The following is a 25,177-nucleotide window of genomic DNA, read 5'->3' as shown; positions in this document are numbered from 1 at the left end:
AGATATAGATCAGTATGACTGGAGATGGCCTAGATGCGATGGAATGCTTTGGCCTTTTTAAGCTAAGGTCTTTCCAACATCTCACCTTGACTGAGGCAATGCTCAGTCAGTGATTAGGCTTGTTTAAGATGCAAATCAAGGGATGGCCTGTTTAATAAAAAAAATAACAAAAAGACTTTGATGGGAAGAACCCTGGTGTCACTGGCCTAAGGAGAAACAATTGCTATTTACATTTACTCTGAGACATCAGACCTCATGCCACCCCAACCCCCCCAGAAAGAGTGGTTTTTGGGCAGGAATCTATTGTTGCCCAGTAAATGAAAGACAGAGTGAATTGGGTTTAAGGTTCTGTGGTTGTCATCTGTCCTCTGTTCTGGAAGAGAACCAGGATATCAGAAAGATGATGCCATGACTTGCAGTTGGAATTAGATTTAAGAGATGGAAGGCTGTGCCACATCACCAGCCCAACTTTCTCCTCCAGAGACATCTGGGTCCAGTGGCCAGATAGAGATCAGGACAACTGCAGATGGCTAAGCCCTGCTAAAGGCTATTTATGGGTCAAAGGCTATCCACTTATGGTGTACCTTAGCTACTTAGGGCTGATGGAGTCACGTGGATTAGTGATAAGGACACGATCTTGGAGATTTGGGCTGAACACCTCCGTAGCATTCTCAAGAGATCATCTTCAAACCCTGCTGAAGCTACTGATCATTTAACTCAGGTTGTACTCCATCCTTCTCAAGCCATTCCCCAGCTATTGGGCATCCCCACAATTTTAACAGTTCTTGCTAACAAAAAGAGAGCTACTATAAGTATTTTAAAACATGTATTTTTTTGTTGTTTTCCTTAACCATCTTGCAAAACAGACCTGAGAATAGTATTACTGGATCAAGGGTTTAGACACATTTTAATAACTCTTTGGGCATAATTACATGTTATTTTGCAAAACAGATGGATCATTTCAGTTTCACCAACAGTTAGTGTCCCAAATTTTCCATGTCTGTTCCAACATTTGTCCCTTTCCCCTCCTATTATTGTAGCCTGACAGGTACAAGATGACACCTCAAGGTTGTTTTACTTAGCATTTCTTTAATGAATGATGATTTTCAGAATTTTCTCATATGACTATATATAGTTTTGATTTCTTCAGCAGAAACTACCAGTTCCTAGCGCTTGATCATTTAGAGTTGGGGAATGACTCTTATTCTTTTAGATTTGACCAAGTTCTTTAGATATTTGAGATATGAGACCTTTATCTGAGTAACTGTACATAGATTTTCCCCCTAATTGTCTGCTTTCTTCCTGATCTTGGCTACATTGCTTTTATCTGTATAAAACCTTTGTAATTTAATGTAATTGAAAATTATTCATTTTGCACCTGACCATGCTATCTCTTGTTTATCCACCAACTGGTCACCTCTCTATAAGTCTGACTGGTAATATGTTCCGTCGTGTTCTTTTCACTTCCTATGATGTTGTAGTAGCAATTTGGATTTGAAGATATTTCCTATGCATTAATAGGCCATGTGACCTGCTTACATCACAGGAAGCCTAAGTCACATGTGGTAGGAGGAGCTTCCTGACAGGAAAAGGAAGTCATGTCACAGGAAATACTGAGAGAGGAGAGAGGGGGGGGGGGGGAGTGAGAGAGAGAGCGAGAGAGAGCGCAGTTATGGCTGCTAATGGCTGCCATCGTGATATTTAGAGCTGAACAGGCTGACTTAGCGATACTGTGAGTTTGTGTTTGGGAAGACCCCAGCAGGAGGCCCGAGAGGTTATGTTGTGATATTGTGTATTGTATACTGAACGTTTTACTGCTCTGATAGATTGGATAAATGGTTTGTTGGATATGGTTCTCTGGTATTTGAATAAACGGTTCAGCACTTCCACCTTCTATGTGGAGAGTCTCTTATACTTCGTGATACAGAACTACACAGGCATTTTAACAATTCTCATCTACATTGTTATTACTGGCTTACTGGTACATTATTTGGTGTCACAAACAGGACTGCAAGGCATAAGATCTCTATTTAGAGGTACCAAGGGCTTTAGGGGAAGAAGGGTTATCCCAGGATGGGAGGATGTAACTTATTGCTCCCTAGCAAGGGGATGGTCTAACGGCAGGGGTCTCTATGAAGAGTGGAAGTAGAGGCTACACGGTGGAGGACCTAGAGATTTGGAGCGATGACTCAGAGCAGTTACTGTTGAGCCAGCAACAGAAGTGCCAACAGAGATCTCTAGACAAGGCTGGACTGTACTCACAGCCCATCCTATTATATATGAAAGCAGGGACAGACTATTATGAGAGAAAACTCAGACTCAGACAGTAGCTGAAATGTCTGCTAATTCAAGTGAGAGTGCTTCTCCTATATCAGAGCAAGATGGAGAATCTCAGGTAGTAGAACAACAAGAAATCTCCTAACTCTGCTGTAAATTGAGCTAGAAGGCAGAGGGAGCCAAGGAGATCAAGAGTGCTCCTCAGTTCCGCTCATTCGCTCTTCTCTCCCTCTTTGCAGTTCTTTGGGTTCTTACCTTTTTCAGAGTCCCCGGGGGTGACTTGTCCCCTTGGGGGATTAGCTCCTCCTCAGCACTTCTTAGTTTGTGGGGGAAGGAGGGACCTCGGGATCCACCCAGCACCCTTGCCCCCTTCCTTTGCCAGCATGGTCCCCTGCCTCCTCCCTGGGGGAGGAGAGGAAGATCTGGATAAAGACCCTTGTGACCAAGAAGAGGACTGTGGCTCTGGAGAGGAGAGTCTGGATGACATAGGGATCCCTCAACCATACAGCCCCCAACCTGGCTCCTCTCCGGCTGCTCAGCTCCATAGGGACCAGATTCTGGTCAGCAGCTTCTCGGGGATCAGACTCCAGTTCTCACCCAAAACCTCAAAGAGGGGAGCCAACCAGCATTCTGGGAGCCCTGCTATGAAAGGGCAGGGAATTCTGGATCTGGTAAGTGAATCTCCATCTGAACCATTTGGCATCCATCCTTCTGTGCCTTGTTTGATGCCCAGGGCCATGACATCCAATCCCCAGCTCCACCTGAAGTAGAGGGGAAGAGAGAGTTCCCAGAGTGATAAAGGTTATCCAGTTGTCTGCTCAGATTTCTTTTTCTCTGACCCTTTCCTGCCTTCTATTACTCGGATTCCCCTTGGCCTGTCCCAACCTCCCAAACAGATTCTAAGGAGGTCTAGTCAGCTTCTTGCCCTACCCACTATAATGTCAGTCTGGACACAGCCAACCCCAGCTCTCATCTTGACTTAGCAGCTGTCACCAGCCTACTTGAGATGAGCCCAGAAGAGACCAAATCCACCCCCAATCCACAGACCTCCCTAGCTCCACCTACTCCGTAGCCGACCTAGCCAAAGCTGGATTCTATCATCTCATCCCCATCCTATCCCTCCCTGCAATACTCCTTGAGTATTGAGGACAGCCACCTCTTCCCTCATCTCTTGTTGCTATAATGAATAACATCCTTCTTCCCCTCCTCTCTTTTGTTGTATTTGGTGTGTTGCTGTGGGGCTAAATAAAGAGGATAATGTGTGTAAAAAAAAAAGTGAACCTCAGTTCAGCCCAGGTCAACTCTAGCAGACATTCTGGTTACCATGGCAACTGGGGGAGAAAATCTAGACAGGAAGACACAACACCAGAACCTTAGGCAGAAGAGGATACTTTCTGGTATGATGCTCATTCTGAGCCACCATTGAGTATCCACCATTGAGTATTAATGTATCACACCAGACTTCCCAGCTAGAAATGCTCCCCATACGGTGAAGGACGTAAGAAACACAGGATCATAACTCTGTGTTCAGGGAGATTTTGGAAGATTTTACACAGCAGGAAATCACATATATCTTGTAGGTTCACCCAGAAAATGGGAGAATCGTTAATATCTTGGATGGTGAGAAGCAGTGATGAAGGGACGCAGGAATGTCTGTAGATACTGTGGATTGTGTGAAACTCATAAGGATTAGTCAGAATTCTTTCGTACAGCAAGCTTTTAGGAATTATCATTTGCAAAGAGGTAAACAAACAACGAATTTGTTGGCTTTGGCTGCAATAGGTTGTAATACAGAATACCCTGCTGATTCTATGTGGGCTACTGCAGATAGACCCTGGTATTCAACTAGGGGCTGTATGAGAAAGTCAAAGGAGGAGGTAATGAAGACTGCTATTATGTTAGGGAATGCCAAGGTTTATTATGAAACTCCCTTGGGAGCCTCTCACAGCAATTTGATAGTTAAATTGGCACCCAACACTTATAAACACATAATTCTGACTTTCCTGATTGCAGAAGTAGGGAACCCTCTTTCAGAAGTGCTGGACATTAAGTGACTTAGGAGAATGGGGAAATGATAAATTTCGTGAAGAGAGAAGATTAAAAGACAGCAGATTCAACGTTGGAATAAGAATGTCGGGCAAGAAAAGAAATGTTTACTGCTCTATTGAAAGCAGGGGTAGATTTTAGAAGAATAGACGGTATTTCAACTGAGGAGCTATACAAAATGTACCAAGACAAGGGGCTTAATAGCAAACAGAATAGAGAAGTAAGAATCGCCCCTACAAATCCTACATATCTTGAACCCTTGTATCTAACTGAGTCACACCTGTAAGGAGACTAAGGAATAGGCCAAGTCCCAGCTGAGATTGAAGAAACACACAGACAGGATTACAGACCCCATATTAATCTGACTATATATTGGAAGAATGCATCAAATACTGTAACTAGGGCACTGATTGACACTGGGGAAGAGAATTCCCTTCTATACAGAAACCCTGACAAATTTAACCATGGAAAACTCCTATCACCATCACAAGACCAGGAGGAGCTGAAGTATGAGCCAGAAAAGTCAAACTCATGAAAAAAATTAGACAATGGTCTAAGAAAGAATATACTGTGGTCACTGTACCACTCCTGAATACATCATTGGAACAGGTATATTGAAAGGTATGACTCTAAATTTGCCTGAGGGGAGATCTCAATTTGCAGTAAGGAAGACAGGAATTAATAGTTTTGGTGGGAAAAGTAAAAATGGACCCAATCACTTTACATGCACCTTCCAAAATAATTCCTTTGAAGCAGCATTGTGTGCCAGGTGGGCAAGATGAAACTGTCAATACTATAAAGGAATATGTTGCAGCAGGAGTGTCAGTCGCTATGGCCACGTGATGGAATAATCCTGTATGGCTGGTACAAGAGTCACGTGGAAGGTGGAGAATGACAGTGGATTATAGACAATTGAGAAAAGTGACTCCACCCTTGTATGCTACTGTTCCAGATACTGTTACCTTAACAGAAAAGATCCAGAAATATGATGGGACTTGGTACGCAGTAACTGATTTGGCCAATGCTTTCTTCACAATCCCAATAGACTCCAAACAGTGGGATCAGTTTGCTTTCATGTGGCAGGACCGCCATATGCTTTTACCTGACTGCCACAATGATATCTGCACAGCCCCACTATCTGTCATAGGATTGTAGCTGGACATTTGGATGAATTGAAATTATCTGGCATACAGCTTACCCACTACATAGATGATATCAGGATCCAGGGAGGAAATGCAAAAGAAGGGGAGAGGAGTTTGACACTTTTAATTGAGCTTATGGAATGCAAAGAATGGGAAATTAACCCTGCAAAGATTCAAGGGCCAGCTTAAAACATAAAGTACTGGGGTATACAATGGAATAAAGGACTGTGAGAAATTCTCCCACAAGCTTGACAGAAGACTCAAGATTTTCCTCTCCTTACCAATAAGAAGGAAGCCCAAAGGAGGTACCACATTCCATATTTGAAACCCTCATATAAAGTTACCAGGAAAAAATATGAATTTGATTGGGGACTTGAACAGAGTAAAGCTTTTGAAGAAGCCAAACATGCTATACAATTGGCTCTGGATTTATAGCCTATGCAAAGTGGACCAGTGGAATTACAAGTGACTGTAGAAGATGACTATGTGAATTGGAATTTAAGGTACAAACAACAAAGCCAAAGTGAACCCTGAGGATTTTGGTCAAGGAAGCTATCTTCATCTGGATTACAATATACACCCTTTGAAAAGCAGTTGTTACCTACATATTGGGTTTTGCTAGAGATCTGAAGATCTTTCCCCACATATTAATAGGCCATGTGACCTGCTTACCTCACAGGAAGCCTAAGTCACATGTGGTGGGGGGAGCTTCCTGACAGGAAAAGGAAGTTATGGCACAGGAAATGCTGAAAGTGAGAGAGAGTGTGTGTGTGTGTGTGTGTGTGAGAGAGAGAGAGAGAGAGAGAGAGAGAGAGAGAGAGAGAGCGAGCAGTTATGTCTCCTAATGGCTGCCGTCGTGATAACTAGAGCTGAACAAGCTGACTTGGCTATACTGTGAGCTTGTGTTTGGGGAAGACCCCAGCACGGGGTCAGAGAAGTTTTGGGATAGTGAGGCTCCACGTTGTGATACTGTGTATGTTTTATTGCTCTGACAGATTGGATAAATGGCTTGTGGGATCTGGTCCTCTGGTGTCTGAATTAATGGTGTACTTCTTCTACCTTCTACGTGGAGAGTCTCATATACTTTGTAATACAGAACTACATAGGCATTTTGACAATGATCATCTACATTGTTATTACTGGCTTACTGATACAGATGTCTCCCTTTACGTAGAGATCATGTATCCATTTAGACTTTATTTTGGCAAACAGAATATGATATCAGTATCTTCCAAATTTCTGACAGACTACTTTCCAGCTTTTCCCCCAGTTTTCACCAAATCAGGGATTCTTATCACAAAATTCTATCTTGATGTTTTTCAAACACAAAGTTACTCTGTTCTACTCATCTGCCTTTCCCTCCCTCTCTGTCAGCACCAGACAGTTTTTTAAAAAAATTATTCTCATTAGTTTTTAAAAAAAAATTTTTAATTTCATTTTTAACTCATGGAATAAAATAAGCATTTCCATAACATGATGTAACAAAAAAAAAACAAACAATAATTGCCCATGAAGTAGAGAATCAATTATGTATAAATTCCTATTCCTATAATAAAGTTATCATGTAAATTCCTTTCTTTTTCTTTTTTACCCTTCCTTCCTTCACCCTACAGATGGCTGCCATCAGATACAAACACGTATACATATGTAAAATCATTCCAAGCATACTTCTATTTGTCAGTTTTTTCTCTGGAAGCAAATTAGCATCTTCCTTCATATATCCTTTGTATTTTAGGGTGTTTATAAGAGTCAAAATGGCTTATTCACTCAAACTTGTTGTTAAAAGAATTTGCGGGCACCTAGGTGGCACAGTGAGTAGAGCCCTGGCCCTGGAGTCAGGAGGACCTGAGTTAAAATCTGGCCTCAGACACTTGGCACATGTACTAGCTGTGTGACCTTGGGCAAGTCACTTAACCTCAACTGCCCTGCCAAAACAAAACAAAACAAAAACAAAGATGAAAAGTATTTTGCTGTCACCGTATGTAACATTGTCTTGGTACTACTGCTTTCCCTCTTCACTATTTTGTGCAAGTCTATCCACGACTTTTCTAAAATCATGAAGTTCATCATTTCTTAGAACACGGCAGTATTTCATCACAATCATCTATTACAACTTTGTCAGTCATTCCAAAATTGAAGGGCATCTAGTTCATTGCCACCACAAAAAGAGCTACTATAAATATTTTAAAACACATAGGGTCTTTACCTGTTTCCCTACTCATCTGTGGAAATACACCTAGTACTGGTATTGCTGGGTCAAAGGATATAGGCAGTTTAATAAGCCTTTGGGCATGACTCCACATTGACCTTGAAAATAGTTGGATGATTTCACAATTGCACCAATAATGAATTGCTACCCCAAATTTTCGACATCCCTTCCAACATTTGTCACTTGCCCTTTCAATCTTTTTAGCCAATCTGATAGGTATAAAATGACATCTTAAAATTGCTTTAATTCGCATTGCTCTACTCAATAATGATTTAGAGTATTTTCTTTCATATGACTATAAATTGCTTGGACTTCTCCATTGGAAAACTGCCTATCCAAATCCTCTGACCATTCATCAATCAGGGAACGACCTACAGAGTTTACAAAGATCTTTGTATATTTGAGATGAGAACTTTAACTGAGAAACCACACGTAAAATTCCCCCGCCCCAATTCTCTACTCTCCTTCTGATCTTGGCTATATCGCTCTTATTTAGTTTAATGTAATCAAAATTCTCCATGTCACACCTCATTCTCTTCTATGTCTCTTGTTTATTAATAACTCGTTCACCTAGCCAATAAGTCTGATAGGTAACATGTTCCATGATCTTCAACTTTTCTTGGAATATCTCTTTCAGTCGAGACCATGTATCCATTTTGACTTTATTTTGATAAACTCAAATGTTGGTCTATGCCCAATTTCTACCACACTTCTTTCCAGCTTTCCTAACAATTTGCCCCAAATGAGGAATTCCTATTCCAAAATCTTAAGCATTTACACTTTTCAACTAGATAGTTACTCCATTTATTTGCTGCTGTAAATTGTACATCTGCTCTGTTCCACTAATCTACTTGTCTATTTCTTAACCAGTACCAGAGTTTTGATAATCACTGCCTTATACTACAGTTTAAGATCACGTTCTGCCTAATTTCTTTCCTTTACATTAATTTTCCTTGGTTCCTCTCATATTCTTGACCTTCTGTTCTTCCAAATGAATCTTGTTATTATTTTTTCTAACTCAATAAAATAAGGTTGTGGTAATTTCATTGGGATGGCGTTGAAGGCATAAATTAGTTTAGGTAATATTTTCATTCTTATTGTATTCACCCTACACCTCCATAAACAATTAATGTTTTACATTACAAATCCTTTCATTAAGGGGGTTTGTTCTCTTAAGTTTGGATTCAGTGAAAGGGACACACTTGAGGACCTTGATCTAGGGCAACATATGGCCTCAAGACCACAGATTCCCTACCCCTGGTCTAGTCTTATTTTAATAGGGTATCTCTTACTGTCTCTTCTTGCAGGGTTTTGCTGGTGATGCATAGGAATGCTGATCTTTTATGTGAGTTTATATCATATCCTACTACTTTGATAAAAGAATTAATTGTTTCAACTAACTTTTCAGGTGAGTCTGGGATTTGCCATGCATATTGTCTTATCAGCCACAAAGAGATATTTTTATTGCCTCATTCCCTGGTCTGACTGTTTCTATTTCTTTTTCTTCTCTTATTGCTATTGTAGGATTTCCAATACAATACTGAATAATATTGGTGACAGTGGCCATCCTTGTTGACCATCAGATCTTACTCAGAAGCTTGCTAACTTCTCAACATTACAAGTAACTCTTGCAGACAAATTTTACGTAAGTACTTTTTATCAATTTAAGGAGAAATCCACTTTCCCCTATACTTCCAAGTGTTCCTAATAAAAATAAGTATTCTCTTTGGTGAAAAGCTTATTCTTCAGCTATTGATATATGCATATAATTTCTTATTTTTGTTATTGATATAATAGATCATGTGCATAATTTTCCTTACATTAAACCATCCCTGCATTCCTGGTATAAATACCAATTGGTCACAAATGTGGAATATTTGAAATATATTGTTGTAGTCTCCTAGCTAGTATCTTCTTTAGGATTTTGGCATCCAAATACATTAATGAAGGTGGTCTGTAATGTTCTTTTTTATTCTTCCTGATTTGAATGTCAGTATTTTGAATGTCAGTATCTATTTCATAAAAAGAGTTTGGTAGTTCCCCTTCTTTCCTGAATTTTCCATATCATTTATTTAATGCTAGAATTAGCTGACCTTTACATGTTTGGTAGAATTCCCTTGCAAATCCATCTGGTCCTGCTGCTTTATTCTTAAGCAGCTCATTTGAGGCCAGTTCAATTTCTTTTTCTAAAACAACATGATTTAGATATTTTATTTTTTTCTGTTAATTCTGTGAGAATAAGGATCTAGCAGTACCTGTCCACTCCCATCTGCTTCCTGTCTCACTTTTTCCTTTCAGGACTTGTTAGTGTGTAATAACTTCTCCACTTTACCTCTCCCTACCCAATTTGATTTTTTAGAATCAATCCATCATATTCAACTGAGCTCACCTTTATAGTCAAACTACCCAAGTAATAACAGCATTCTTAAGGGTACTGATAACACTTTCACCCATAAAGTAAACAGTCTGACCTTACTGAGTGCCTCATAACGGATCTTTAACTTTTATCTTATGTTTCTCCTGGATCTTCCATGTCCAATTTTCCATTGAGTTCTGCTCTTTTACTCATAAATAGCTGAATGTCTTCATTAAGGGTCTTTTTTTTAAAATTCAGGATTATACTCAGCTACTTTTGGTTGCAACCCCACCTGCTGTGCTCTATGAAATATAATGTGCCAAGCCCTATGGTCTTTGAATGTAGAAACCTCTAGGTCTTGTGTTATCTTGATTGAAGCTCCACAGTATTTACATTATGATTTTCTTGATGCTTCTAGTATTTTCTCCTCAATTTGAAAGCTCTGAAACTTGGCTATAATGTTCCTGTAAGTTTTCATGTTGATACCTCTTTCAGGGGGTGAATGGTGAATTTCTTCCCATTTCTACTTTACATCTTGCTCTAGAACTGTGGGTAAATTTTCCGTAATAATGTCTTGAAATATTGTATCTACGTTCTTTTTTTCTTTTCCAATCATACCATTCAGGGTGTGTAACAATTCTCATATGGTGTCTCCTTGATCTATTCTCCATATCATTTGTTATTCTAATGAGATGGTTCACATTCTGTTCTACTTTTTCACTCTTTTGGTTTTTAGTATTTCTGGGTGTCACTAGTTTCCTCATCCCTAATTCTAGTTTTGAAGAAGTGATTTTCTTTCCTAACTTTTTGGATCTGTTTTTCTAATTAGCTGACTCTTTTCATAATTGTCTTGATTTCCTGGACTGCTCTTAGTTTTTCCCTTAATTTTTCCTCAGTCCCTCATTTGATTGTTGAAGTCCTTTTGAAGTTCTTCCAAGAACTCTTTTTATGCTTCAGATCATATGAAATTTTTCTTTGAAGTAGGAGTTTTATTTTTTTTTTTTAACTTCACTTCCTTCCTCTAAGAATGAGCCCAGATCTTTATCTCCAGCTACCTGGCTGATGGTGAGTTATTTAACTTGAAAAGTTTACAAGCCAAGTACAAAGTGGATGGAGAACTGTTATACAAATACGACTGTGCATTCTATGCAGTTTTGGAAGCTGAGATGCAACAGAGTATGAATTGATTCTTTGCTGCTTGTGCAAATTTTGGCCTGACAACTAACACCAGCAAAAGAAAGGAAATGGTCCTTACCAAGGAACAGTAGATTCTGGATATTCTCTAGCATGACCTCCTTGTACAGCGCTTTCTGAGACCGGTCCAAGAGGCACCACTCCTCCTCAGTGAAGTCCACAACCACATCCTTGAATGTCACCAACTCCTAAACCATCAAAATCACATGATTTAGAGCTGAAAGAGAGAGACTCCAGAATTCATCTAGTTCACCCCTCATCAACTCACAAGAGGAAACTGAAGCCCACAGAAGGGACTTGCCTACAACTCATAAAAACTTTATGAGTCAGAGCCAATATGAGAAACCAGTAATGAAGAGCTCAACTGACTCTTAAGAGAAGCATTTTCTATTTGAAATGAGAATCATGATGGAATAATCAAAGCTGGGAAAAATGTGCTGCTATCTACAATGCTTAACACAATGCAATTAGGGAAAAGGCAAGTGATCCATCAGTGAGGTATAAGACTATGTGGAGGAGGGTCAAGCCAAATCGCTGAGTAAAAGCAAGGATTCCTCTGAGCTCTCCCCCCAAACCCTTCGAATATCCCTAAAAAGTGACTCTTAGAACATTGTAGAGCAGCAGAAGCTAAAAAGAGGCAGAATGAGGCAGATTTACAGCCTGAAACAATCTAGAAAATGAACAGGAAGGGTCTGTTGCACCAGGCTCAGAGAGGACAGCAGTCTAGCGGAGGCCCCAGCACCAGATAACAGGCAAAGCTGGAACAGGCTTCAGGGGACTGCATCACTACCAGCAGTGACAGTGTCCAGGCTTCTGAGCCCACAGATGCCAGAGGCTACACAGAAAGTCACTGAGAGGGGTCTCTAGGGACCGGGTAAGAGAGAAGAACAGTCCAGGGCAGGTTATACCAATACCGTCGGGCCCCAGCAAAGCAGGAACAGGCCTTGGGAGTGACTATGGCAGCAGGAACAGCAGCAGCACCTGCTGCTCCAGGAACTATGAGCTCACAGTTGGAATGAAATATCCTGCAATACAGCAGGCAGCAGAAAGGTGAGGTGCACTAGGGGGATTAATGGGAAATGTCCCTCTTGCTGTGCCTTAAAGGGGCCAGTAGAGGATGGGAGGTGTCACAGTAAGCCAGTAGGAAGCCTCACCTCACCAAACCAGAGGGAGATCCTTACCTTCAGGGTGGTGGAGCAGGCAAGAGCCAAAACCAGGCACACATCAGCCACCAGCAACAGCTCCAGCTCAGTACCAGGTAAACTATCAGATCACTACAGCCTCCAGCTGCTAGCACCTGAGGCCTCAGCACACAAAATCAGTAACCAGGCCCCTAGCCCCCAGCACAAGAAGACTGGGACAGTGCCCCCTGTGCCCTAAGAGCAGAGATCAACTTTAAAAGCCAGTAAAAAAAAAAGGAAAAAAACATGAACAACATGTAACAACAACAACAACAAAAAAAAACCAACAACAACCAGAGAAAACTATCTTGGTGAGAGGGAAGATCAAAACACAAATTTAGGAGAGAACAATATTGACAATAAACCTACATGTGAAACCTCAAAGGGGTATATGAACTGGTCTCAAGGCCAAAAAGCCTTCTTGGGAGACCTCAAGAAGGATTTTAAAAGTCAAGTAAGAGAGGCAGAAGAAAACCTGAACAATTCCTTTTAAAATACAATTGACAAAATGGGACAAAAAGGACATTGAAGAAAACTACCCCTTAAAAGGGACAACTGGCCAAATGGAATAGCAACTACTTAAAAACTAACTGGAGAAAACAATTCATTATAAATTAGAATTGGTCAAGTGGGAACTAATGACTCTACCAGACATCAAGAATCAGTCAAAACAAAATCAAAAGAATGAAAAAAATGGAAGAAACTGTAAAATATCTCATTGGAAAAACAACTGACCTGGAAAATAGATCCAGAAGAGATAATTTAAGAATTCTTGGTCTACCTAAAGCTATGATCAAAAAAAAAAAAAGGAAAAAGAAAAAGCCTGGATAGCACCTTTCAAGAAATCATCAAGGAAAGCTGCCCTGAGGTCCTAAAAACAGAGGGTAAAACAGACATCCAAAGAATCCACCAATCACCTCCTGAAAGAGATCCCAAGTTGAAAACCCCAATGAATATTGTACCCAATGCCAGAAATAACAGGTGAAGGAGAAAATACTGCAAAAGCAGCCAGAAAGAAATAATTCAAATACCAAGGAACAACAGTCAGGATTTCACAGCCCCTTCTAGGTTCTACATTAAAATATCAGAGAGCTTGGAATATGATATTCCATAAGGCAAAGAAGCTTGGATTATAACCAAGGATGAACTAAACAGAAAAATTAAACATAATCTATCAGGGGAGGATATGGACATTCACTGAAATAGGGGACTACTAGACTTTTGCCGATGAAAACACCAGAGCTCAATGGAAAATACGATATTCAAGGACAAGACTGAAGAGAGACATAAAAAGGCAAACAGGAAAGGAAAGGAAAAAAACCATGTTATTCAATAAGGGATGTTTATATTCCTACATGGGAAGACGATACATATACCTCTTGAGAACTGTATCTTTATTAAGACATATAGAAATGATATACATATACACAGGGAGTTGGTTTAAGCTGACTTTGATGTGATGATAAAGAACCCAATGAAGGGGTGAAAAGAGACTGTAATGGGAGAAGGGGAAAGGAAGAGACAGAAAAGGGTAAATGGAAATCAGATGATGAGGCAGGAATACCTATTACCATAAAGGGAAAGAAAGGAGAGAGATGAGCACTCTTTGAACCTTACTCTCATCAGATTTGGTGCAAGGAGAGAATAACATACTCACTTAGGTACAGAAATCTAACTTGCCCTATAGAGGCAGTAGGAGGGGAAAGGGGAAAGAAGGGAGGGAAGAAGTAGTAAGGGTAAAGGGAAAGAAATGGGAGGGGGAGTGATAGAAGAGAGGGCAGATTGAAGGAAGTGGTGGTCCAAAGCAGAAGTCCAGTGAGGAGGGAAAGGGAGAAAGGAGAAAGAAAAGCATAAAGGGGGGGGGGGGACGGGACGGGACGACAATGGGATGGAGAGAAAGCCTCAGATAGTAATCATAATTACGAATGTGAATGGGATGAAGTCTCCCATAAAATGGAAGGGGATAGCAGAATAGATTAAAAACCATAATCCTTCCCAAAAGCAAAAATAGATCTGACTAAAAGAGATGAGGAAGGAAACTCCATCCTCTTAAAAGGCAACAAAAACAAAGAAAAAATATCATTACTACACAAATATGCACCCAGTGGCACAGTACAACAGCAATGTTGCTAGCAGATGCCGTGGGGGTGTAAGACCAAAAACACCAGCACACAGGAGGGCTGCTTAGCACAGGTTCTTTGACCCGTTTTTCCCAGAAAAGCAACTTTAAGGGGTAACAATCTCACTTTAATCAAACATACATATATCACTCATTTAGTTCAGGGAGAAAAGGCAGCACCCTGAACTTCAGAACAAATACAAACAGAAATTATAAACAGAGACAATATAAACAGATCAAACACACAATTAGCAACAGACTGGCCTCTAGCTGTCTACAAAAAAATGACATAGTTACCAGAGAGAGAGTCACCAATATTTGGGTTTTCAAAGCTGAGTGTGGGGTCGGAGTGGGGGGGAGGGGCTTGCTCCCTAATGGAGGCTACCCAGAGTCTCATCAGGTCAAATCACAGGGCACTCTTCCAGTGAGTGACAGCCCTAAAGCAAATACTAACTTCCCAGTATAAATACCCTTCTTAAGGACCAAAGGCTTCACACCCAATCAGCAAAAGGGTGTGGGCCTGCGGCTTCCCACCTAGAATCAAGGGCACTTGATTACTTTAGCATTCTAAAAGAGAAAAGAGTTACCATAACATATAGCATGTACATTCTTAGAGGAGAAGGTAAGGGAGTTATAGGAGGAAATAGAGAACAAAACTATACTGGGGGGACCTCAATGTCCCCCTCTCAGAAATAGATGCATCTAACCATAAAATGAACAGAAAAGAAGTTAAGGAAGAGAATAGAATTTTTGAAAAGTTAGATATGGTAGACCTCTGGAGAAAACTGAATGGGAATACAAAGCAATATACTTTCCCTCAGCAGTACATGGCACCTAGACAAAAACTGACCATATTCTAAGGCATAAAACCATCACAATCCAAGGCAGAAAGGAAAACATATGAAATGCATCCTTCTCAGAACATGATGGAATAAAAATTACATGTAATAAAGGGCCATGGAAAGAGAATAAAAATGAATTGGAAACTAAATAATCTAATCCTAAAGAATGAGTGGGTCAAACAACAAAGCACAGAAACAACCAAAAACTTCATACAAGAGAACGACAACATAGCAAAATTTAAGGGATATGGGAAAAGCAATTCTTAGCAGAAGGTTAGTATCTCTAATGCTTCCATGAATAAAATACAGAAAGAGGAAGTCAATGAACTGGGCATGCAACTACAAAAGCTAGAAAAAGAACACGCTAAAAATCCACAATTAAACACCAAATTAGAAATAATGAAAACCACAGGTAAGATTAATAAAATTAAAATTAAGAAAGCTTTTGTTGCAACAATTTGGCCGGCAGCTGCTGTGGGAGTGAAAGACCAACACAAGACCAACAACAAGAATGCTGCCAACACAGGTACTTTTGATCAGCTTTACTAAGGAAAGGAACGTTAAGAGGTTAACAATCTTACTTTAACACAACATATACATATAAACTCACTTAGTTCAAGAGGAAAAGCCAACAACCTGAACTTCAGAGCAAATACAGACAAGTTACAAACATACACAATATAAACAGACCAGATCACAATTCACAGTTACCAAAAACCATCAACATCTGGGTTGATGAGCTGGGAGGCTCTTACAACAGCTGCCTAGAGTCCCACACCAACATTCCTCCAGGAGTGAGGGCCTCAAGCAAACAACTCTGTTCTCTCTTTTTATACAGTCTTTGGACATCATCAAAAGTCATCTGAGCTACCAGAACTTAGATCGGCTCTGGTCTTAGCAACTCCCCTTAGCGCCCTGGGGGCTTCAAGCCTCTTTCAAACTAGTTTCCTCAGCAGCCTGGGGCTTTGCACATAGTAGTAAAAGGGCATGGACCTGGGGTTCAGCATCTAGTAAGACTCAATCAAAGACAATTAATTTAGCATTCTAAAGCAGTAAAAAAAGTCCCAACTTAATAATATTACAGCTATTAAACTAGTAAATAAAACTAAGAGCTAGTTTTATGGAAAAACCAATAAAATAGATGAACCTTTGGCTAATTTGGTTAAAAAAAACACCACATTATCAATATCAAAAATGAAAAGGGTGAATTCACCACCAATGAAGAGGAAATTAAAACAATACTTAGGAACTATTCTGCCCAACTCTAGGCCAGTAATAGAAAAGTTAGCTTTAGGAATAAGAGAAGAAAAAGAAATTGAAAGAATTAGAATAGGCAAAGAAGAAACTAAGTTATCACTTTTTGCAGATGATATGATGATATACTTAGAGAATCCTAGAGAATCAAGTAAAAAACTACTTGAAATAATAAAAAACTTTAGCAAAGTTTTTTTTTTTACCAAAACCAAACAGCAAGAGATAAAAAGAGAAATTCCATTTAAAGTTGCTGTAGACATTATAAAATATTCGGGAGACTGCCTATCAAAACAAACCCAGAACTATAGGAACACAATTACAAAACACTTTTCACACGATTGAAGTCAGATCCAAATAATTGGAAAAGTATCAGTTGCTCATGGGTAGGCCGTGCTAATATAATAAAGATGATAATTCTGCTGAAGTTAATTTATTTATTCAGTGCCATACCAATCAAACTACCAAAAATTATTTTATAGAGCTAGAAAAAATAATAACAAAATTCATCTGGAAGAACAAAAGGTCCAGACTATCAAGAAATTAATGAAAAGAAATGCTAGGGAAGGTAGCCTAGCCATACCACATATTAAATTGTATTATAAAGCAGCCATTATCAAAACTACTTAGTACTGGCTAAGAAATAGAGGGGAAGATTTGTGGAATAGGTTAGGTACACAAGACAAAATAGTCAATGGCTTCAGGGATGAGAACTTATTATTGGACAAAAACTGCTGGGAAAAATGCAAAAATAGTGTGGCAGAAACTGGGCATAGAGCAACATCTTACACTGTTTACCAAAAGAAATTCCAAATGGGTACATCACTTAGATTTAAAGCCTGATATGATAAGCAAAGTAGCAGAGCAAGGAACAGTTTACCTGTCAGAATTTATGATGACACAAGATGACACAAGACATAGAGAACATTACCAAATGCAAAATGGATAATTTTAATTACATTAAATTGAAAAGGTTTTGCACAAACAAAAGCAACACAACCAAGATTAGGAGGAAAGGAGAAAGACGGAAAACAATTTGAATGGTAAGTATTTCTGATAAAGGACTCCTTTCTAAAACATATAGAGAAAGAACCGAGGCAGATTTTTTAGGAATATAAATCATTCGCCAATTGATAAATGGTCAAAGGTTATAAGCATGCAGTTTTCAGAGCAAGAAATTAAAATTTAAAAGCTAAAATACAGCCATATGGAAAAATGCTCTAAATCACTATTGATTAGAGAAATGCAAATCAAACCAACTCTGAGGTACCACATCACATCTATCAAACTGGCTAACATGACAAAACATGAAAATTCTAAATGTTGGAGCTGTTGGAAAATTGGAACACTACCAATATCACCTCCAGGACTGTATCCCAAAGATATCAGACAAATGGGAAAAGGACTCACATGTACAAAAATATTTACAGCAGCTCCTTTGGTGGTGGCCAAGAACTGAAAATTGAGGGGATGCCTATCAACTGGGGAATGGCTGAACAAGTTGTAGTGGATGAATGTAATGCACTAATATAGTGCTAGAAGAAATGGTGAGCAGGTGGACTTCAGAAAAACCTGGAAAGACTTATATGAACTGATGCTGAGCCAACAGAGTAGAACCAGGAGAACACTGGACACAGTAACAGACACATTGTGAGATGACTGACTTTTACGAGACCTAGCTCTTCTCAGCAATGAAGGACCAGAAACAACTCCAAAAGACTCATGATGGAAAATGCCATCCACACCCAGAGAAAGAAAAATGGAGCCTGAAAGTAGACTGAAGTCTATTAGCTGCTGTCTTTTCTTTCTGCCTCGCAGTCTTTCTTTTGTTTTCTTTCTCATGGTTCCTCCCAATCATTCCAAATCTTCTATACAACAAGACTAAGGTGAAAATATGTTTAATATGAATGTATATATATAGAGAGAGAGACCTAAGAAATGGGAAAAGAGAGGGATTCAAGAGAGAGCTGGGAAGGCTTGTGTGGCCTGAGGCAGGAGGACAATTTCTGCTCTGCTGACGGCACTGCAGAGGACTACCTACATCTAACAGGGTAAAGCTTGCTTGCCTCTCTTGGATTCCAGGTTTGCTGATGCTGGTGAGGTCTATGGATATATTGCACTCACCTGGGATGGATGTTTCTGGGTCCCAGGGGCCATTCCCTCTGGTTCTAGGCTCTCTCCTAGGAAAAGCCTTTGGGCTCTGCAAGGTGACCTAGGCAGGGAGAAGAATCTCAGAGTGGGACAGACATCGTCTCTGTCTTCTCTTCCTAGGGTAGATGCTGAACTGCCTAGAATGACAGAGGGTGAGCTCTCATAAGGGTTACAGAGGCCCTGCTCTGTCCTCAGGGGAGAGACTCCACCTCAGGAAGCGGGCAACAGGGTGGGTCAGGCTGGAAGAGGGCTTGGTCTGAGCACCAAGAGGACTTGCTACCCTCTCTAACTCCTTCCCTTTGACCTTATGCCCCTCCTCCATCCTCCTGGAGAGACCCAGGAGGCAGGAGAGGCTTGGGATCCTAGATGGGTTAAGACCGGTGAGAACCTCAATGACCCCAGACCCGGAGTTCTGCCTCCACCTGATACTATGTGTGTGACATGAATATTGGGAGGCTGGGACCCAATGGTACAACTGCGGATGGCACCCTAGGACCTGTAGGATGTGACAGGGAGCCTGGACAAGTATAGAAGGTGCAACCCTCAAAGCCAGGACTTGAATGGAGGTCTGTTCTGGGCAAACCTGGAGGAAAATCACCAAGAGGTCACAGGAAGAGCCCCACTGAAAAGGGAAGCCAGCAAAAGCTGGGGTGAGGGGATGGACTCTTATTCAGACGTACCTGGTACCAGCATGGCTTTTGCTTAAGCCTATTCTGGGTGGGCCCTCCTAATCCCAGGAGTCCTGGCCTGCCCTCCCCTGAGTCTAGTGAAATGACCCCTCTTTTTCCTCCACTCCCTAGCTTCCAAAGTTCCCCACAGGAAGAGAATTCCACTAGGGCTAACACCCACCAGGCTGGTCCTCTCTCAACTCCCCTCCACCCCCTCTCTCCCTCTCTTCCTGAGCCTGCTCTCAGACTCCAACTTTTCTCAGCAGAATCTCCTGGTCTCCCAGCTCTGCCCCTGCCATACTTGTCTTCTTTCCCATAAGGATATGACTGACAGGGTGCTTGTGCTTGGACCTCAGTTTTAAAAATCACATTTCTCTCTAGTACAAGGACACTATGCCTAACAGTGACTGATGAGTGGGCCCCAGTAAGACAAACTGCCATTCCCCATCACAATAACAAGCTGAATTCTGAACACAATCTCTTACAAAATCAAGATTATCTTATAACCCCAGAGTCATCATGTATTGATTTCCAAAGTTAGCATACAGACTCAATGCAGAGGTCAAGCTATAGACATCAACTCTCCCTGGGAGTGGGGGGGGGGGGAGTTTGCCAATATTTCCCTTTTCACCCCTCAAAACCCAAGTTCAAATGGGAAGGGGAGAGGTGCAAAAAACAGGAAGTTGGCCCTGGGATACAAAGATGGCAGGAAATTAGGAAGGAGGCCAGAGAAGGACTGATGGGGGATGGTTGATGAGGGTGGGGGAGCTAAATAGTTCAACTCAGGATCCTCAAGGTCCTTCTGGCATTTCCCTCTCCAGCTCCTTTTGCAGATGAGGAAACTGAGGTAAACAGGGTTAAGTGACTTGCCCAGGGTCACACAACTAGCAAGTGGTCTGCCGCTAGATTTGAACTCAGGAAGGTGAGCTGCACACCAGGGGCTCTATCTAACTTCTCCATCAACTTGCCCAGCTGAAAAGCAGACCTGAGTTCAAATTTCACCAAGACACTGACACGTTCATTCTAAGCAAGTCACTTGTCCCTCCGCTATAATAATATAGCTTTGTCATATAAACCAAGGCTTATGCCCAGAATCCAAGGGATAGTATGTCATCTAAACCAACCCCTTAATTCCTCAAACTGGAAAATGAGGCCATAAGATTGAATACAAGTGTGCTGCAGACTTCTCTACCCTTCTCTTATTATTTCCCACTCCAGGAACAGGCTCCACTCACTGGCCTTTCTGCTCCTTCCCCCTCCTCACACCCCAGACAAACAGAAAACTATCCCTAAGCTCTGCTGCCTCCAGCCCAGAAGGCTCTCCCCTCCTCCCCTTAATATCAGCATCAGTCTGGATTGCACTCAAATCCTCCCTTCTGCAGGCCTGCCCTGGATTCTTCCTCCATCCCCAGCTGCTAATGCCTTCCTCTCAGAGATCAACTTCCTTATGTCTCCTCTCTCTACAGGCTTCAGCTATGGAATTCTTCATTTGTTATGAATGGAGAGTCACGATCAAAGTCAGGAAGACCAGGGTCCAAGCCCTGCCTCAGACCAGGCTGTCAGAGATACCTTCAACAAGTCACTGAGAAGAGACTAATGACCTGGAATATTTCCAAGGTCCAGGCCAGGTCTGATATTCAGAGGTCTGGGATCATCTCCCAGGAGACAGGGCACTTCAACCACAGAGATCTCCCAGTATTCATAGACTATGTGGCAACCCCCATGTCATTCTATTAAAAGGGAAACTCCACAAGGGCAAGGACTGTTTTTGTTTTTCTCTCTCCAGGAATTAACTGGCAGAGACTAAAACTTTGTAAGAGATGTGGAAGGAGGAAGAGATCTGTGGGACTGCTGACCAGATACAAAAGGAAAAACTCAGGGCTGGGGGAGTAGAGGGGACTACGGGAGAGCTTAGGACTTGAGCCAGAAAAATTCTGGGGAGAACCATTAGCATTCTCTTGCCTCAGCAGATCCCCAGCAAAGACTAGAAAAGAGGCATCATTTGTATTTTGCAGATGAAAATAAAGAGACCAGATGGGATCTGGGCTTCCAAGACTTGGGAGAACTGGGGTGAATGTTGGAGGAGCCCAAGGAATACCTGGGGGTCCTCAATGGCGTGAGCCCCAAGCCCCTCCTGGTCTATCCAAGATTAAGAGAAGGGGTGGAGGAGAGAAGGGGGGATGGGTGAGAGGGGGCAGGAAGGAAGGCCCAGAAAAATGAGGGAGGGGAAAGGGGAATTCCAGAATGTAGGAGTGGTGTTGCCAGCAGGAAATGAAACAAAAACAAATGTTAATCCAAGTGCATAGAGGAAGGGTCAGAGGTAGGAGAAGGGGGGATAACCCAGTCCCCACACTCTCATTCCATCTGCAGTCTGGGGCTCAGCAATCAAAAGGGAGTGGGATTTTCAGGAAAGGGTTTCCAAAGGCCAGTGCCTGTCATCACATAAGCTAATGGGGGCAGATCTGAGCTCTTGCCCTAGAGTCTATAGCACCTACTGCAAGTCCTGGCATATATTAATGAAGAGCTGAATAAATGACTTTTCATTCATTCATTCACTCACTGAGAGAGGTAAGAAGAATTTGAGAACCAAGTTCCAGTTCCCCAGTCATTGAAGAGGTAGCCACAGATTCCCTGGGGACCCCAGTCCCTGTCCACTGGGCACACAGAATTAAAGCTGAGCTGGGGCAGAAAAGAGTCACAGCATCAAGGCTCCTAGTTCTTAGATGAAGAAGGAACCTCAGAGATCACCAACTTCCATGTCCCACCCACCCAATAAGGCTGAGAAGGCCAATCAATCAATAAATATCAATTAAGCAGTGAGACAGGGTGTCTGGTCTGGAGTCAGACTTAAGTTCACATTCCAACCTTAGACATTAGCTCTGTGACCCTGGGTAAGCCACTTAACCGTATTTGCCTCGGTTTCCCCATTTGTAAAAAGGAGCTGGAGGAGATGGCAAATCACACTAGTATTTTTTCTAAGAAGTCCCCAAAACTAGTCCCAAAGACTCAAACACAATTAAAATGTATAAAACTGCACCAAAAATGCACCTACCATGTTCCAGGTACTGTGCTAAGGTCAACAAGCAATCTTCAAACATAGGCCAGTGCTGGGAGGAAGGGAGGAGGGGATTTTATGTTTGTTCATTTAAAGATTCTATGACAGGATGAGGAGGAGGCCAGAGACTGTCCTTGAGAGAAGGGCAGAGCAGAGGTGAGGAGAATGAAAAGACCCCACAGGAATTTTATTAGCCTGGGGAGACTGGAGCAGGGGAGAAAGTTGGTGGTTGGAGTAGGATTCTCCCAATTGAGCCTGGGCCCCAGCATGGACTGGGGTGCCGTCCAAGGGAGGAGAGTAGCAGGGAACCAGGAAGCTGAGGGGGAACAGAGAAGGTTTCCTAGGCTGGAGTCCACTTTTCAAAGTTCTCCAAAGGACTCAGGGCTAGAGCCAGGAGGGGCCTCAGAGCTCCAGGCCCTCATTCTGCCTGGAGGAACAAGGCTCAGAATGATCCATGACTGGCCCAGGGTCACAGCAGAATTAAGGAACAGCCTGGATTCCAGCCTGGGTCATATACATTTACACCAGCAGGGAATTCCAAGACTATTTTCTGACATCCTTCCAACTCTAACAGTGTGTGTGTGTGTTTTCTGAGCTGATCTCCAGATCACAGGAATGCATATGTGTGTATACATATATACACATATACACACACACACATATATGTATGTATATATCTGAAACCTGAAAGGGGCTGAGTTCGAGGTCACCAAGTCCAGCCCCCTCATTGGACAGAGGAGAACAGTGAGGCTCAGGGACTTAGCAGCCAAGGCTAAGTGCAGGGAGCCTGGAGTCAGTCAGACCCAAGAGAATCCTCCCTCTGACCTGTCCTGGCTAAGACTCTGGGAAAGCCACTGCCCCTCTCAGCCTCAGTCCCCTCATCTGTGAAATGGAGATAACGGCCCCTATCTGGCAGTGACAGCGTGCCTGGACCCCAGTTCCAGGATCACCTTTCTCCCCAGCCTCACGACACAGCCCAACGACACTGCGCTCAGTCCAACACTCCTCTCTCCCGCTGGCACAGCGGCCGCGTCCCTGGACGATGGATTCCTTGGCACCGGGTCCTACAGGGGCTTAGCGCTCACTGAACCGTCTCCATCAACGGCCTCCCTCGGTCCAGGCACGCTGGACTCAGACACGCGTACACTCCCCGCGTTCATCTCTAACCGGACACTGACCCGCAGCCTGGGCATTTCCCGGGAAGCCCTGACTCTTACCGACGTTTCAGCCCTAAACCCCCACCTCCCCGCCCCCCAAACGCCCACCCCAGCTCTTTCCCACGGAACTCCGGGGAAAACGCCTGCGCAGTAGATACCAAAGTGCTGTTCCTTTAAGCACTGACCACGCCCTAAGCCCGCCCCAATCCCCTCGTTAGCATATTTGGCGGGTGTTTCGCTCCAGTTTGTCGGTAGAAACCCTAACTGTGCCCTCTGAGGCTGCACGTGCCCTCAGACTCTTGCCCGTTAAAGGCGGAAAGACAAATCTCTGCACCCACTTATACAACGCCTGAGTCCGCCAATTCATTCTACTCGACCCTGTCCGGGAACTCCGGTTTGGGGTTCCTGCATCTCTCCAACCCCTCCCAACAGAATCACCCCAAAGGCCAACCCTGCCCCTCCCCTGCCGCCCCGGTTCCTGAGGGCCCCCAGAGAAGCAGCTGCTCCGAGGAAGGGGCCCTACGGAATCCTTGCCCGGGGGCAGCCCGGGGCCCAAGGAGAAGCCCACACCAAACGGGGGCCTCCCCCCGCGGCCCCCTGTCACGCACGGAGGCCCCAGCTCCTCCCCCACCGCAGCACAAGCACTCACGCTCGCGCGCTCCCCCCAGTTACAAGCACGCGCTCACCGGCCCATCGCCCCAACCGGCACTTACACCCAAGTACCTCCCCGGGGCCCAGCCCCTCTCCCGTGCACACGCACTCGCACACTACGAGCCGTGCCCAGGCTTGCCCGGCTGCTCCCACGCTCAGTAAGCGGAGCCAGGTCCCCGAGCGTCTGCCGGGACGCGGAGACACAAGAGGACTAGGGGCTACCCACACCGCTTCGAAAACCGGTGCCGCGCCTGCGTACTCACTCCTTCCGCTCCTCCCCCGCAGCAGAGGGAGACGGGTCCGCGCCTGCGCATTCCCTCCCTCCCCCCCCTCACCCAGCGGAGGCCACTGAACCTGAAGTCACAGAAGCAGCAGCCAGTCAACTGGGAACCTTCGGAGAAATTGAGCCTGTGGACCCCGGGTTTCCCATCATGCCCATGGGTTCTGCAGAGGTCACAGAAGGAGGGGTGCAGACTTGGGCGGGCTGGGGGAGGTGCGATGCCCTTTCCCTCCACCCCCATTCTGCTTCAGGTTCCTGGAAGTTATCCTTTAGAGTGTAGGTGTCTGGAGGGCAGGGCCTGTCCTTCTGGGTTTGACTCCCCAGGCCAGTGCATGGTACACAGTAGGTGCTTAATAAGTGCTTCTTGCTCCATTGATCCTCCAAACAACTGTGAGAGGTGCTGCTGTTATCATCCCATTTTTACAGAGAATGAAACTGAGGCAGAGTCTAGCAGCTGACTTGTGAGTAGCAGGGGATCAGTTCTTTCCTTCCGGGCCTTTGGTGAAATGCTCCTGAGCGCTGTTTTGGGGGAGCAGCCTTGCCTCTCAAGGAGGGGAAAACTTGTCCCTACTTGGAGGAGTCTGGTGACTCGGGACAG

The 25,177-nt window shown here is 43.1% G+C and overlaps 1 protein-coding gene across 2 annotated transcripts; it reads right to left on the bottom strand.

The window, feature by feature from the left end:
• Positions 1-64: 64 nt before the first annotated feature.
• LOC118835853 (zinc finger protein 846-like) lies at positions 65-24,415 on the bottom strand. 2 transcript variants are annotated; one of them, XR_005009526.1, is made up of 4 exons: positions 18,742-18,816; positions 11,286-11,412; positions 2,533-3,038; positions 65-147 (listed from the first exon to the last, which is right to left on the bottom strand). XR_005009526.1 is itself a non-coding variant. In XM_036743133.1 (4 exons), exons 2-4 carry the CDS (start codon positions 18,772-18,774, stop codon positions 2,920-2,922), a joined length of 279 nt encoding a protein of 92 aa, XP_036599028.1. In that variant the 5' UTR covers positions 18,775-18,829; positions 24,372-24,415; the 3' UTR covers positions 2,513-2,919. The 2 variants fall into 2 exon arrangements, 1 of the variants encoding a protein (XP_036599028.1); XM_036743133.1 differs by lacking the exon at positions 65-147 and adding an exon at positions 24,372-24,415 and having other exon boundaries at positions 2,513-3,038; positions 18,742-18,829.
• Positions 24,416-25,177: the final 762 nt, after the last annotated feature.

This window comes from Trichosurus vulpecula, chromosome 2, assembly GCF_011100635.1.
Source record: "Trichosurus vulpecula isolate mTriVul1 chromosome 2, mTriVul1.pri, whole genome shotgun sequence".
NCBI classification, from domain to species: Eukaryota; Metazoa; Chordata; class Mammalia; order Diprotodontia; family Phalangeridae; genus Trichosurus; species Trichosurus vulpecula.
The sequence above is the reverse complement of the archived record's forward strand: the minus strand, read 5'-3'. Positions and strand labels throughout refer to the sequence as shown.

What these genes read in the sequence shown, in the direction of transcription:
- LOC118835853 (XM_036743133.1), bottom strand. Translation starts at nt 18,774, where the DNA reads ATGGCCCCTGGGACCCAGAAACATCCATCCCAG. An exon ending in CCCAGAAACATCCATCCCAG is followed by an intron (nt 11,413 to 18,741) that starts GTGAGTGCAATA and finishes TTGATGGTTTAG; the next exon opens with GAGTTGGTGACATTCAAGGA. An exon ending in CCAGAATCTACTGTTCCTTG is followed by an intron (nt 3,039 to 11,285) that starts GTAAGGACCATT and finishes CCTCTACTTCAG; the next exon opens with GTGGAGCTGGGGATTGGATG.